Consider the following 14,381-nt stretch of genomic DNA (forward strand, 5'->3'; position numbering starts at 1 on the left):
CTTTATCTTCTTCTCTCTCTCTCTCTCTCCCTCTCCCACATGTAAACTTGTTGCTCGATCCCCCTCCCTCTCTTTCTAACTTTGTTATCATTCCTTCCTCTCTCATTTCTCTAAGCTGAACTAAAGCTGAACTAAACCAGTACAGAAAGGAGCCTCTACAGGACCCTGGTGTGTGTGCTTGTAGTCGCGGCAACAAGAAAATAAGGTTTTGTCTCCTTTAACCCCTTAGTGTCGATTGATGCCGGTGAGTGAATCTAAGTAACATAATAAAAAAAATCACCATCAAAATGTGTCAGTTTAAGCTAGAGATGTCTCGTTTTTTGCATTGGAGTCGTCTCAATCCAACGCATCCGCCTATGTCGCACTTCCGCATCAGTGAAAGGTGGCAGAGCTAGAGATGTGTTTGTCAGTCCATGAGACTATTGACCACTCTATGGAAAGGGGAGACTCTCACAAACACGATGGTCGTCTCCATTTTGCTCTACGACCCCCACAAGTGTTAGGGAACTTGTCTGAAATCGGTTCCGTTGATGTGCCAACTTCTGTTTGTAGCGTCCTAACTGTTTGGGCTACAAACTAATGTGACCTCACTGTGGAAAGGGGAGATTCTCATGAACATGATGGTGTTCTCCATTGTGCTCTACAACCCCACAAGTGTCATGGGACTCATCTGAATGTAACCAGTACTGGTAAAAAAAAAAATATGGAAGTATGAAATTAGTTCAACCTACCCAAAAAAGCACATAGAGTGTAAAAATCGTATGTCCTTTGTTGCAACACTCACTACCTAGTTCCAAACTGCCTCTGGAAGCAATGTCAGCACAAGAACTGATCGTGGGGAGCTTCATGAAATGGGGTTCATGGTCGAACAGCCGCACACAATGCTAAGATCACCATACGCAATTCCATACTGGAGTGGTGTAAAGCGGTGTAAAGCTCGCTGCCATTGAACAGTAGAAACCTGTTCTCTGGAGTGATGAATCACGTTTCACCATCTGGCAGTCTAATGGACGAATCTGGGTTTGGCGGATGCCAGGAGAATGCTACCTGCCCCAATGCATTGTGCCAATTGTAAAGTTTGGTGGAGGAGTAATAATGGTCTGGGGCTATTTTTCATGGTTCAGGCTAGGCCCCTTAGTTCCAGTGAAGGGAATTCTTAATGCTACAGCATACAATGACATTCTAGATGATTCTATGCTTCCAACTTTGATGCAACAGTTTGGGGAAGGCCCTTTCCTGTTTCAGCATGACAATGCCCCTGTGCACAAAGCAAGGTTCATACAGAAATGGTTTGTCTAAATTGGTGTGGAAGAACTTGACTGGCCTGCACAGAGCCCTGACCTCAACCCCATCGAACACCTTTGGGATGAATTGGAACGCAGACTGCGAGCCAGGCCTAATAGGCCAACATCTGTGCCCAACCTCACTAATGCTCTTCTGGCTGATTGGAAGCAAGTCCCCGCAACAATGTTTCAGCATCTAGTGGAAAGCCTTCCAAGAAGAGTGGAGGCTGTCATAGCAGCAAAGGGGGACCAACTCCATATCAATGGCCATGATTTTGGAATAAGATGTTTAACGAGCAGGTGTCCAAATACTTTTGGACAAGTAGTGTACATACACAAATATTTCCTGAGCTTTCTTATTTCTCCTAGATAAAGGACAAACACTTCAAAACCTTGTTTCTTATGATTTATTTTGTGACTGTAATTTTTTGGAATGTGTTATTCAATACTAGCCCCCCCATGGGCTAGTATTGGCTCTAGGCTAGATTATACAGAGAGGAGAGTAGTTTACCAGATGGTGTGGCGATGGTCTGAGAGATCCTGGGATAAATGTCATAAAACTACAAACAAAACAGGATTGGTAGAAATCAAGAGCGCACACACAGACAGAGTTTTAGATGTTTCTGACAGGTGCCTCTGCCTCAACCCCCAAATGGGAGAATGACCCAGTAGGAAAAGGGGATAGGGAGAAAGACAAACTCTTTTTCCTCTTCCTTGGCCTTTTTTCTTTTCCCTCATTCTCAATCTCTCTCATTTGGCCCACACTCCATCCATAGGAATGTAACCCTCTAGTCCATTGGGTTGCCAGATCACCCTCCGAGTTGGGCATCTCCGGCGCGCCCACGCTTTGGATTGCATGGACAGGTCTCCTCTACGCTCCCCAGGTCTAGTTCAGTGAGTTGCCAGATCAGGCTCCCACTAGTCCATTGGGTTGCCAGATCAGGCTCCCTCTAGTTCAGTGAGTTGCCAGATCAGGCTCCCACTAGTCCATTGGGTTGCAAGATCAGGCTCCCTCTAGTTCAGTGAGTTGCCAGATCAGGCTCCCACTAGTCCATTGGGTTGCCAGATCAGGCTCCCTCTAGTTCAGTGAGTTGCCAGATCAGGCTCCCACTAGTCCATTGGGTTGCCAGATCAGGCTCCCTCTAGTTCAGTGAGTTGCCAGATCAGGCTCCCACTAGTTCAGTGAGTTGCCAGATCACGCTATTTCTCCTCCTACAGCTGCAGGGTCAGTATCCAGAGCAAAGGCTCCAGGTCCAGAGCCAAGCCTGGCGCTCAATTAGCTCTCTACCCCCTGAGGGGGAGCAGGAAGGGTGAGGAGAGGGCAGATAGTGAACAACTCACTGACAGCCCTCAGTCAAAGCAGTATTTTTTAAGTCTATATATGCTATTTGTGCTTGGGTGTAGCTCTGTCAGTGCAGTCTTATATATATATATATATATATACTGTATATATTGTATATAGCAAGAGAGAGAAAGACAGAGAGAGTGTACAGCAGTTAAAATATGACACATTCCTGTAGTTAACCGTTGAATGAGAGAGATAATGTAGGTTCGGGAGAGCCACAGTGCTCCAGTATAATTCGCTCAGCAGATGTGTGTGCATGTTTTTGTGTGTGGGTAGGTATGAGTGAGTGTGTACGGGTAGGATGCACAATTGATTTGCTTCAGACTGTTGGAGTTGGAGAGAAGACAGAGAGGAGGGGGACCAAGTGTATGTCTAGTGTATTGTATTTCTAAAGAATTTAAGTGCATTCCAAAAGGTATCTGCGGTGTTTAAGATTAGTATGCAGAAAGGAAGCTCACTGGAAACTTTAGAAGGTTCAGAGAAACAGCGACAAAGTTTGTTAGTTGTTTTTTTTACAACTACCAGTTTAATCATGTTTTTGTTTTTCAGTACAAAGAGTTATTGTTGTTTTTTTTACCAGTTTTTAAAAAGTTAAACATCAACAACACACTTTTTTAATTCTCAGATTCACACAGTTTATGTTTTAAAGAAACCAAGGCAGAGGCAGATATGAGTAGAGAGGTTAACGGTACAGGACTGGTCAGTTAATACAAAGAGTAGATTAATATACAGTACTACAGTTAATAACGACTCTCGACATAGAGAAGGCCCAGAAGGTAAGCAACACTGAGATTAACTTGATAGACAACAATTTTCCAGAATACCTCAAGGTTTCCAGTATATCAGAACTTGAAAAACTCTCCGGACACTTGGTGAATGGCACATTGGTTGGAGGCAAAGTTTGCTCTTAAACTGAATCAGATAAATCTCCATAGTAAGGCATACTGTTCTTTCCAGAAAACATCATTTAATGTTATTTCTCACATACAAAAAATGTCATATAAAAATACATTATAAACAGATGTTTTGTCTTGAATGAGATGGTTTGTGTGGAGTAAAAACAACCGCTTGGCCAAGAGGAGAGTTAGGAGCTCAGGTATGTAATGCACATATCTAATAACACAACACTATACAATAGGGTGTGTTCTCCAGGCAGACACACAAGTATACACGTCATTTCCCCCCAAAAGAAAAGAAAACACACAAAACTAACACTGTTCTGAGGAGGTCCTGCTATACTAACGGAAAATAGTGACCCGTTTTGGCACTTCATTCTAAATCCAAAAGACATATGTAGGGCTTATGGGAAACCACAACATTGAGTTGGTTCCTTTATAATACACCACATCTCTTTCACTTTTGTTGAGACATGTTTCATGGAGAATATAAACCCATCATAAAAAAAGGCTGCTCTGGTCTGTGACATATCTCTCTATTGGAATAAATAAAGGCACGTTGTTCTCCAGATGTATATAATACTGTATTGGTAAAGCAAACACTATGGTTGAGACTCTTCGTTCTGTAGCACCTGGAGAAGTGTGATCGGTACCCGTTAGATAGACTCCGGTCACTGTAGAAAGGCAGGCATGGTGGAAAAGCCTAGTCTTAGAGAGGACATCGTGTGAAACTGGTGTGACATATTAAACCAGATCGGAGTAACATTTTGTGTGACGGTAACCTCACGTAGCAGGCGTGAAAAAAAAACACTTAGTGGGTCGGCAGAAACCGTAAGCATCCGTTTTTGTAGGCTTTGCCTCTTCTCTGCTCCCCCCCCACCCCGAAAAACGAGATGCTTCCGGTTTCTCTAGACCCCGCTGAGGGTTTGAGAACAGGGACAGTCAGACTAGCTTATTGGGCATGAATATGTTATGATCATACATATAACTGTTATTATTATTTTATTATTATAATACTATAGCTTCCAATCGACTCAATGCAGGGCAAGGTATGGAGATTGGTTATCTGACCCGTGCAGAGAGCATGGCTGGGGTTTGGTTGGGGGGGTTGTGATTGGGTGGTTTTGATGTAGTGGTTCCTATAGAAGGAGCACATGGCTTGAAAGTGTGGTGTTTGGGTGGGCATGGCTGGTGACTGGGTCCTGATTGGGTCCTGAAGGGTCACTACCATGGCGCTGGTCTCTGGTTGGTTTGGCAGAGGTGACTCCTGGGGGTTGGGGGGTGGCTGTTGTCCAGAGCATGGCAACGAGCAAGCCACAGGCGGAGATGGGCGGGTCATCAGTGGGTACAGAGGTCAAGGGTTAGTCGCTGTGGCAGCTGGGGAGGGGGGGGGGGGGGGGGGGTTAGGAGACAGACGGACAGACACAAAGAAATTAAGGAAACAAAAAGACACATAGAAAAAGATAGAAAGAGATTAGTGTCAGCTAGTGGTGTCAGATTTACTGCAGTCACACACACACAGTGTGAACATACATAACACCTTCATAAACACTACATAGGCATTTATAAGTCAATGGCTGCAAGTTGACGTAAGGTCTGGCATATGCAGTAAGTGACACAATGTGAGATGCCAAGCAGCGACTGCTGACATAGGCAGTTATGAATGCTTATGTATTGTTAATGAAGGCATTATAAAGGTGCCCTTTGTAGAACGTATGAGCACTGCTACAGTGAGGCTAGCTGCACTACAGACAGAGAAACCATGGAGACAAGGTATGGTTTCGTGGCAGGGTGTGAGAATGTCACTGACATCTAAAGCTGTTCTGACTAACGCAGTGTTTCTCAACCCAGTCTATGGGGGCCACCAGTAGTTTCACATCATCTAGTCAACTAATAATCAATACCTCGACAGAATAGATCAGGTATGTGAAACGGCTGGTGGGTCCTGAGGGGTGGCTTAAACACAGTTTAATGGTTAGCAGCAGTCAGGGTGTATGTTATGGTGTCTTGACAGAGAAGACCAAATGCAATGAGGACCAATTAATTGATTAAAAATGATCTGGTATGGTTTCTAGACTGCTGTTAAACATTAGAGATGTAATCCGCTAGAGAAGCAGAGAGGCCTGCAGTTACCGAGAGCCATGAGATGTTAAGAGATGTGGTTTTAGAAGGAATTAATTAAGAACATATATATATTTTTTTACAGATATTTTCTAATAATAATAACTTTTAGACATTTTTTTTCTTCTTTTGTCTGTTTTTTGTATATCAAACATTGGTTCTGTACGTTTGCAAAATAAATACAAGTGAGAGCTTCTCGCCTGTAGTGTAAACTCTAAAGAAAACATCCCCAAGAATGCAACAACACGTCCTGCTCATTGCTTAAAATTATATTCATAATTTTTTTTACAATCACACAAGTAAATTCTATTTTCCAAGCACATAAGCAACAACTACAATAATCTCCAAAGAATAGGGCAAGTATAATGATATGACAATGGAATGTCTTTTCGAAATGATATCTAATGTCAACCCATCCCTAACCCACAAAGGTCCAGTAATCCTTACTTTACACTCCATATCTCCGAATGCAGATTTCAGTAGTATAGGGTCATGTACTGTATAAGGTCGTATGGATACTGGTTATAAGAAGGCTGCTTCAGCTTCAAGTACTGTGTGTCTCTGATCCATAATATACAAAACAATCATTAGAAAAACCATATAAATAAATAAAAGAGTAGATCAAAAAAGTAGTGTTGACTTTTACAAAATCAAATCAAAGGAATGGTGTAATTTAAGACGGTATAAAAGACATGACCCTGCTTGTCTCTTAGGTTGAACAGTTGTGAAACAACCGGCAAAGAGGGGGGCGAGAGATAAATAGTATTTCAAGAGAACTCTAAATCAAGAGAGTCACAAGGTCACAGTCACATGGAGGAACGGTCCAATCTAAAAGCAGGGGACAACCTCACATGCCTTCCTCTATCTGACAGAGGGGCTATGAGCGCCCTGGAATATTCACCCCTGGAACGGACTCGTCCATTCCTAACACTACCCTCTCTCTGCTCTGTGACAGACTGTTGTTTGACTTTAACACACAGCTCACTGTTTGACCTTCCCCTCACATTCTGGTCTCATACCCCTCTTAGCAGGCGGCACACAGGTCAACTAACAGACACACACATGAACACACACACACAGGCGCACACGCACACACACAAAATCACTCACAAATGCGTATCCCCACTCACACTGTCTAGTGATCTAACTGACCTCTGTCGGTGTTCACTACTCTTTGGTAAGGATGGACCCTCATATTGTGGCGTTGCACCTTAGCCGTCATCGCTCCTGCTCACCACGCAACCACATTACCAAAACACCAAAACACAGGGGGTTAACAGTGACATCATCAAACAGTTACATTAAGAAGACAGTCAAGAGGCCCATCCCAGATAGGTGTATGTATGTATGTGTGTGTGTGTGTGTGTGTGTGTGTGTCTGAGGTCCATATGTAGGAGGGAGTTTATCTCTCAGCCTTTGGTTTGGAAAGCCATACCTGGAAACAGAGAGAGAAATACAACCGGGTTACAACACAACAACACAACCCTCATTCCCAAATGAACTTGATCTGTGTGTGTGTGTGTGTGTGTTTACCTAATACTCCACTAGTGTCCATGGGGTATTCTAGTATAGATGGGGTTAGGGTGTAGGGGGAATATTCGTAGGGAGCGTAGAAGAATCCTCCTGATTCAGGTGATTGCTGCATCAGTCCTGCATGCTGATTGGCTCCTTGCATGAGGGCCTGCTGACTCTGGATCTGACGAATCAGGTGAGGCATGAGATTGGGCTGCTGAACAGGGGCGGGGTTTCTCATAGCCTGCTGCATAACAGGGGAGGGACTGGAGATGAGCCGAGGCTGCTGAGAGGAGGCTAGGGAGAAAGCCATAGTGGCTGCTCGCACCCACACACACACGCACACATACACACGTAAACACGCACACGCAGAGATAGAGAGAGAAACAAATAGAAATCATTACTAGTTGGAAACAAGAACATCAAAAAGCCCCACCAACAGTTTCAGGACAGGCACTTTCTACACTATTAGGGGAATAAATGCTATCTAGAACCTAAAAGGATTCTTCGGCTGTCTTTTTTCTAAGAGTGTAACGGTGTCATCCTTACGTTGCTTGATGTTGGCGTCTCTGTAGGTCCCATTGAGAATGGCCAGCTCCATCAACTGCATCTTCTTTAGACTGTCCTCTCCTTCAGCCTACACACATGCCCGCACACGCACACACACACACAGGACATTTAATATCCGTCTAGTTGGCTGAAGGTTGGATTACGTTACACTCTGGTGAACAGATTGTGAGTGGCGTAGGCCTGAAGCTGTACAGCTAGACCAGCAAGGTTAAACTAACAGGTATCATTAATCCCCACCCCCACTCTCAGGTCTTCTGGGTTAACTTTATGTACTGTTACTAGTATACATTGTCAAAAAAAAAAAATATATATATATTCTAGATGTCTTGTCTTATAATCAGGTGAATGAGAATTGCCAGGGGAAGTAATCAACATTTTAAAATGAATATATTTGGTAGATAGTTGTAAATGATTTTTGCCCTACCCACAGTTAACTTTAACATAGCCTATTAGCTAGAAAGGTAACTCCCAAAACATTGAGATATTTTTGCCGACCCCCTGCGGTACCTCCGCCGACCCCAGTTTGAATTTCCCTGCTGTAAGTCAATGCAGTGCGATTTGAGAGTTTGGGTGAAAGTTCACAACTACTTTATTCAATGTTGAATTCGGGAGTGAGAGCAACATTCTTAGCAATATTCTGTCTGTGGTGTGGAGGCATTGGGTAGGTGGCTAAGAGAATGTGAGAATTGTTGAGGGACGCATGGAAAGAGGTGATGTGAGAAAAGAGAAAGAGAACGAGGAGGAGGGAATGAATTGAGTGTGAGAGAGGAGTGAAAGGAGTGATAGAGTGAAGAGAAAGAGTGAACAGTCTCTCCATTCATCCCCTCCTCCTTTCACAACACGCATTACCATGGAGACGCCTTTATAGATGCTGCCTGGCGAATTACACACACACAAACACAGACACGCACACACACACATCCCACTGGGCACAGACATCAGTTCGACGTCTAGTTTTAATTTACATTTGGTTGAGTTGTCAACTATTGGGAATTAAATGTGAAATCAACAAAACATTTCACCATGTCATGGGATTTAGGTTAAAGTGGGGTGAAAAAAAATACGGAATGACCTTATGTTGATTACTTCTTGCAAATACAATTCATTTTCCACGCTGATTCCACGTCACCACATAGATTTATGGGGTTGAAATTAAGTGGACACAACGTTGATTCAACCAGTTTTTGCCCAGTGGGACATACTGTGTACAATATACAGTGGAAGACGGAAGTTTACATACACCTTAGCCAAATACATTTAAACTCCGTTTCACAATTCCTGACATTTAATCCTAGTAAAAATTGCCTGTCTTAGGTCAGTTAGAATCACCACTTTATTTTAAGAATGTGAAATGTCAGAACAGTAGTAGGGGGAATGATATATTTAAACTTTTATTTCTTTCAACATATTCCCAGTGGGTCATAAGTTTACATACACTCAATTAGTATTTGGTAGCGTTGCCTTTAAAATGGTTTAACTTGGGTCAAACGTTTCGGATAGCCTTCCGCAAGCTTCCCACAATTATGTTGGGGGAATTTTGGCCCATTCCTCCTGACAGAGCTGGTGTAACTGAGTCAGGTTTGTAGGCCTCGTTGCTCGCACACACTTTTTAAGTTCTGCCCACAAATTTTCTATAGGATTGAGGTTAGGGCTTTGTGATGGCCACTCCAATACCTTGACTTTGTTGTCCTTAAGCCATTTTGCCACAACTTTGGAAGTATGCTTGGGGTCCATTTGGAAGACCCATTTGCCACCAAGCTTTAACTTCCTGACTGATGTCTTGAGATGTTGCTTCAATATATCCACATGATTTTCCTGCCTCATGATGCCATCTATTTTGTGAAGTGCACCAGCTCCTCCTGCAGCAAAGCACCCCCACAACATGATGCTGCCACCCCCGTGCCTCATGGTTGGGATGGTGTTCTTCACCTTTTTCCTCCAAACATAACGATGGTCATCATGGCCAAACAGTTATTTTTTTGTTTCTTAAGACCAGAAGACATTTCTCCAAAAAGTACGATCTTTGTTCCCATGTGCAGTTGCAAACCGTAGGCTTTTTTATGGCGGTTTTGGAGGAGTGGCTTCTTCCTTGCTGAGCAGCCTTTCAGGTTATGTCTATATAGGACTCATTTTACTGTGGATGTAGATACTTTTGTACCTGTTTCCTCCAGCATCTTCACAAGGTCCTTTGCTATTGTTCTTGGATTGATTTGCACTTTTTGCATCAAAGTACATTCATCTCTATTAGACAGAACGCGTCTCCTTCCTGAGTGGTATGACGGCTGCGTGGTCCTAAGGATGAACCAGACTTGTGGAGGTCTACAATTTGTTTTCTGAGGTCTTGGCTAATTTATTTAGATTTTCCCATGATGTCGAGCAAAGCCACTGAGTTTGAAGGTAGGCCTTGAAATACACCCACAGGTACACCTCCAATTGACAAAAATTATGTAAATTAGCCTATCAGAAGCTTCTAAAGCAAACAAACAAAAAGTAAACAATTGTTGGAAAAATGACTTGTGTTCTGCACAAAGTAGATGTCCTAACCGACTTGCCAAAACTACAGTTTGTTAACAAGAAAATTGTGGAGTGGTTGAAAAATGACTCCAACCTAAGTGTATGTAAACTTCCGACTTCAACTGTATATACATACACACACACACAAACACACACTCACACACATAATTATAGCATGAATGTCACGGTACTCACGGCTGGTACGAGTAGTTTCTTGACCTCTACGGTGGCTCTTTGTAGTTTGATCTGAGCTCTGTTGTGTGTGTCTTCCACTGTGATGAGTACATGGAGTTCCTCACTCAGGTGTTCCCAGTTAGGTTTCCCTCTGTTCAGCTCCTCCTGATACACATTCAAAACAATAATATTCCCTGAAGACCGTCCACATTTTTATTTATTTTATTTATTTATTTCACCTTTATTTAACCAGGTAAGCAAGTTGAGAACAAGTTCTCATTTACAATTGCGACCTGGCCAAGATAAAGCAAAGCAGTTCGACACATACAACGACACAGAGTTACACATGGAGTAAAACAAACATACAGTCAATAATACAGTAAAAAATAAAAAATAAAAAAATAAAAAAACAAGTCTATATACAATGTGAGCAAATTAGGTGAGAAGGGAGGTAAAGGCAAAAAAGGCCATGGTGGCAAAGTAAATACAATATAGCAAGTAAAACACTGGAATGGTAGTATTGCAATGGAAGAATGTGCAAAGTAGAAATAAAAATAATGGGGTGCAAAGGAGCAAAATAAATAAATAAATTAAATACAGTTAGGAAAGAGGTAGTTGTTTGGGCTAAATTATAGGTGGGCTATGTACAGGTGCAGTAATCTGTAAGATGCTCTGACAGTTGGTGTTTAAAGCTAGTGAGGGAGATAAGTGTTTCCAATTTAAGAGATTTTTGTAGTTCGTTCCAGTCATTGGCAGCAGAGAACTGGAAGGAGAGGCGGCCAAAGAAAGAATTGGTTTTGGGGGTGACTAGAGAGATATACCTGCTGGAGCGTGTGCTACAGGTGGGAGATGCTATGGTGACCAGCGAGCTGAGATAAGGGGGACTTTACCTAGCAGGGTCTTGTAGATGACATGGAGCCAGTGGGTTTGGCGACGAGTATGAAGCGAGGGCCAGCCAACGAGAGCGTACAGGTCGCAATGGTGGGTAGTATATGGGGCTTTGGTGACAAAACGGATAGCACTGTGATAGACTGCATCCAATTTGTTGAGTAGGGTATTGGAGGCTATTTTGTAAATGACATCGCCAAAGTCGAGGATTGGTAGGATGGTCAATTTTACAAGGGTATGTTTGGCAGCATGAGTGAAGGATGCTTTGTTGCGAAATAGGAAGCCAATTCTAGATTTAACTTTGGATTGGAGATGTTTGATATGGGTCTGGAAGGAGAGTTTACAGTCTAACCAGACACCTAAGTATTTGTAGTTGTCCACGTATTCTAAGTCAGAGCCGTCCAGAGTAGTGATGTTGGACAGGCGGGTAGGTGCAGGTAGCGATCGGTTGAAGAGCATGCATTTAGTTTTACTTGTATTTAAGAGCAATTGAGGCCACGGAAGGAGAGTTGTATGGCATTGAAGCTTGCCTGGAGGGTTGTTAACACAGTGTCCAAAGAAGGGCCGGAAGTATACAGAATGGTGTCGTCTGCGTAGAGGTGGATCAGAGACTCACCAGCAGCAAGAGCAACATCATTGATGTATACAGAGAAGAGAGTCGGTCCAAGAATTGAACCCTGTGGCACCCCATAGAGACTGCCAGAGGTCCGGACAGCAGACCCTCCGATTTGACACACTGAACTCTATCAGAGAAGTAGTTGGTGAACCAGGCGAGGCAATCATTTGAGAAACCAAGGCTGTCGAGTCTGCCGATAAGGATGTGGTGGTTGACAGAGTCGAAAGCCTTGGCCAGATCAATGAATACGGCTGCACAGTAATGTTTCTTATCGATGGCGGTTAAGATATCGTTTAGGACCTTGAGCGTGGCTGAGGTGCACCCATGACCAGCTCTGAAACCAGATTGCATAGCAGAGAAGGTATGGTGAGATTCGAAATGGTCGGTAATCTGTTTGTTGACTTGGCTTTCGAAGACCTTAGAAAGGCATGGTAGGATAGATATAGGATATAGGATAGATAACATTGACATCAGTTCTGTAACAACACGGCAGCCATTTTACTGCAAGTGAATAATCCCCACTCGTGGAGAAGGTCAAAATGTCTACCCACTCTTTATACCTCTTTTGACTCATTTCCCCTTTCTTTCTTTCTTTCTTTCTTTCTTTCTTTCTTTCTTTCTTTCTTTCTTTCTTTCTTTCTTTCTTTCTTTCTTTCTTTCTTTCTTTCTTTCTTTCTTTCTTTCTTTCTTTCTTTCTTTCTTTCTTTCTTTCTTTCTTTCTTTCTGTCTGTCTGTCTGTCTGTCTGTCTGTCTGTCTGTCTGTCTGTCTGAGGTGTGGGATGGGTGTATTCTCATGAGAGGTAGATGGAATGTCTGATGATATGCTCCGCCTGCCGTTAGCTACTCCACTGGAAGTCTGACAACCTGGCCAGAACCAAAGAACCAAAACCAACGGAGAAACAGACGGAGAAACAGACAGAGAAACAGACGGAGAAACAGATGGAGAAACAGACGGAGAAACAGACGGACACCCAGCTCTTTTCAACTCTACTCCACTCCACTTAGAATCTAGTGCCAAAATAAATACACCATACTATGTGTGTGTGTGTGTGTGCATAGGTGCATGCATGCGTGCATGTGAGGCCTGGCAGGCAACCCAGCGGTTAAGAGTGTTGGACTAGTAACTGATAGGTTGCTGGTTCAAATCCCTGAGCCGACTCGGTGCAAAATCGGTCGATGTGCAATTGAGCAATGCACTTAACCCTAATTGCTCCTGTAAGTCGCTTTGGATAAGAATGTCTGTTAAAATGTGTGGTGTGTGAGCCAATGATGTGCAGTAGGCAGGGTAGGTCTATGATTATGTCATTAAAAAAAAGCTGTTATGGAAAGCCAAATAAATCATATAAAAAAATGTGTTGTTCATTGTTTTGTTATCTAATGTTTTTTCTCAATGATTCTGGTGGTTTTTATTCTCAGAATCTAAACATTTGATAAAACTGTATCAAAACCTCAGGAAAGGCACCAGGGTATGCATGCCTTCATGTCCAACCATTCAAATGCGTTACTGACTCCAGTCGCTGTTGATTACCCTTGTTGTGCAGGTATGCCTGGGGTAAGCCCTGCACATTTGGGTGTCTACATTCGTTGTGCTCGCATCCGTTGAACTGAACAAAGACAGCTAGCCAGCAAAAACAACATGACAAATGGACACTATACTGCACCTCAAACAATTGTCAAGTTGGATTTCCAAGGAAAACTTTGTACAATTCAGAGAGGGAGACCAGCACCTGCGCTTTTTGACTTTCATCAAAGGAAGAGACGGAAAATCATCAGATCGGGACGACGACACGCTGCTGATGGCCTCTGGATATGATACCTGGTTGTCAAAAGGATTCAACCGGCTTTCTGCTGTTGGTCTAAGTGGAGATTTTCAGCTAAACTGATGCATTATTTTGTGATCTGCGGAATAAAATAATGGCCATGGGGTTCTGCTGTGCACATATCAGCGCCTCAATGAAAGTTGTGGATGCTCAGAGACAAGTGTTAGACCACCAAGAAGCTCATCCTGAAGGACAGACGAATGGACTTCATTTAAAATATGCATTTTTCCTTTGCAATTTGCGGGTTAGGCTACTGTTGAATGAACATGAGAATAGACAACATCAATTTGATTTATCAAGCTAGAATTTCGTTTTGATGGGACACTTTTTTGATGTTTGGAACTGCATTTTTCAGTCATTTCATTTCAGATATGGACATTTCATTAGAACCTTATTTATTATACACTGAGTATACCGAACACCTTCCTAATATTGAGTTGCACCCCCATTTTGATCGCAGAACAGCCTCAATTTATCGGGGCATGGACTCTACAAGGTGTTGAAAGCGTTCCACAGGGATGCTGGCCCATGTTGACTTCAATGCTTCCCACAGTTGTGTCAAGTTGGCTGGATGTCCTTTGGGTGGCGGACCATTCTTGAAACACATGGGAACCTTTTGAGCGTGAAAAACCCAGCAGCATT

General features: G+C 42.9%; 1 protein-coding gene across 3 annotated transcripts in view; it reads right to left on the bottom strand.

Moving 5' to 3' along the window:
- Window positions 1-4,798: 4,798 nt before the first annotated feature.
- The window catches only part of LOC115144095 (protein quaking-B-like), a 16,602-nt gene continuing 7,019 nt past the window's right edge, over window positions 4,799-14,381 (bottom strand). For 2 of the 3 annotated variants that reach the window (XM_029684809.2, XM_029684807.2), the window contains 5 exons: window positions 10,437-10,580; window positions 7,707-7,794; window positions 7,179-7,475; window positions 6,798-6,872; window positions 4,799-4,901 (listed from right to left, as the gene is read on the bottom strand). In XM_029684809.2, coding sequence (XP_029540669.1) covers window positions 4,879-4,901; window positions 6,798-6,872; window positions 7,179-7,475; window positions 7,707-7,794; window positions 10,437-10,580 — 627 coding nt within the window. In that variant the 3' untranslated portion in view covers window positions 4,799-4,878. Of the gene's footprint in view, window positions 4,902-6,797; window positions 7,081-7,178; window positions 7,476-7,706; window positions 7,795-10,436; window positions 10,581-14,381 lie in introns of those variants that run through there. The other variant, XM_029684810.2, reaches the window with a different exon arrangement.

This window comes from Oncorhynchus nerka, linkage group LG16 (genome assembly GCF_034236695.1).
Source record: "Oncorhynchus nerka isolate Pitt River linkage group LG16, Oner_Uvic_2.0, whole genome shotgun sequence".
NCBI lineage: Eukaryota > Metazoa > Chordata > Actinopteri > Salmoniformes > Salmonidae > Oncorhynchus > Oncorhynchus nerka.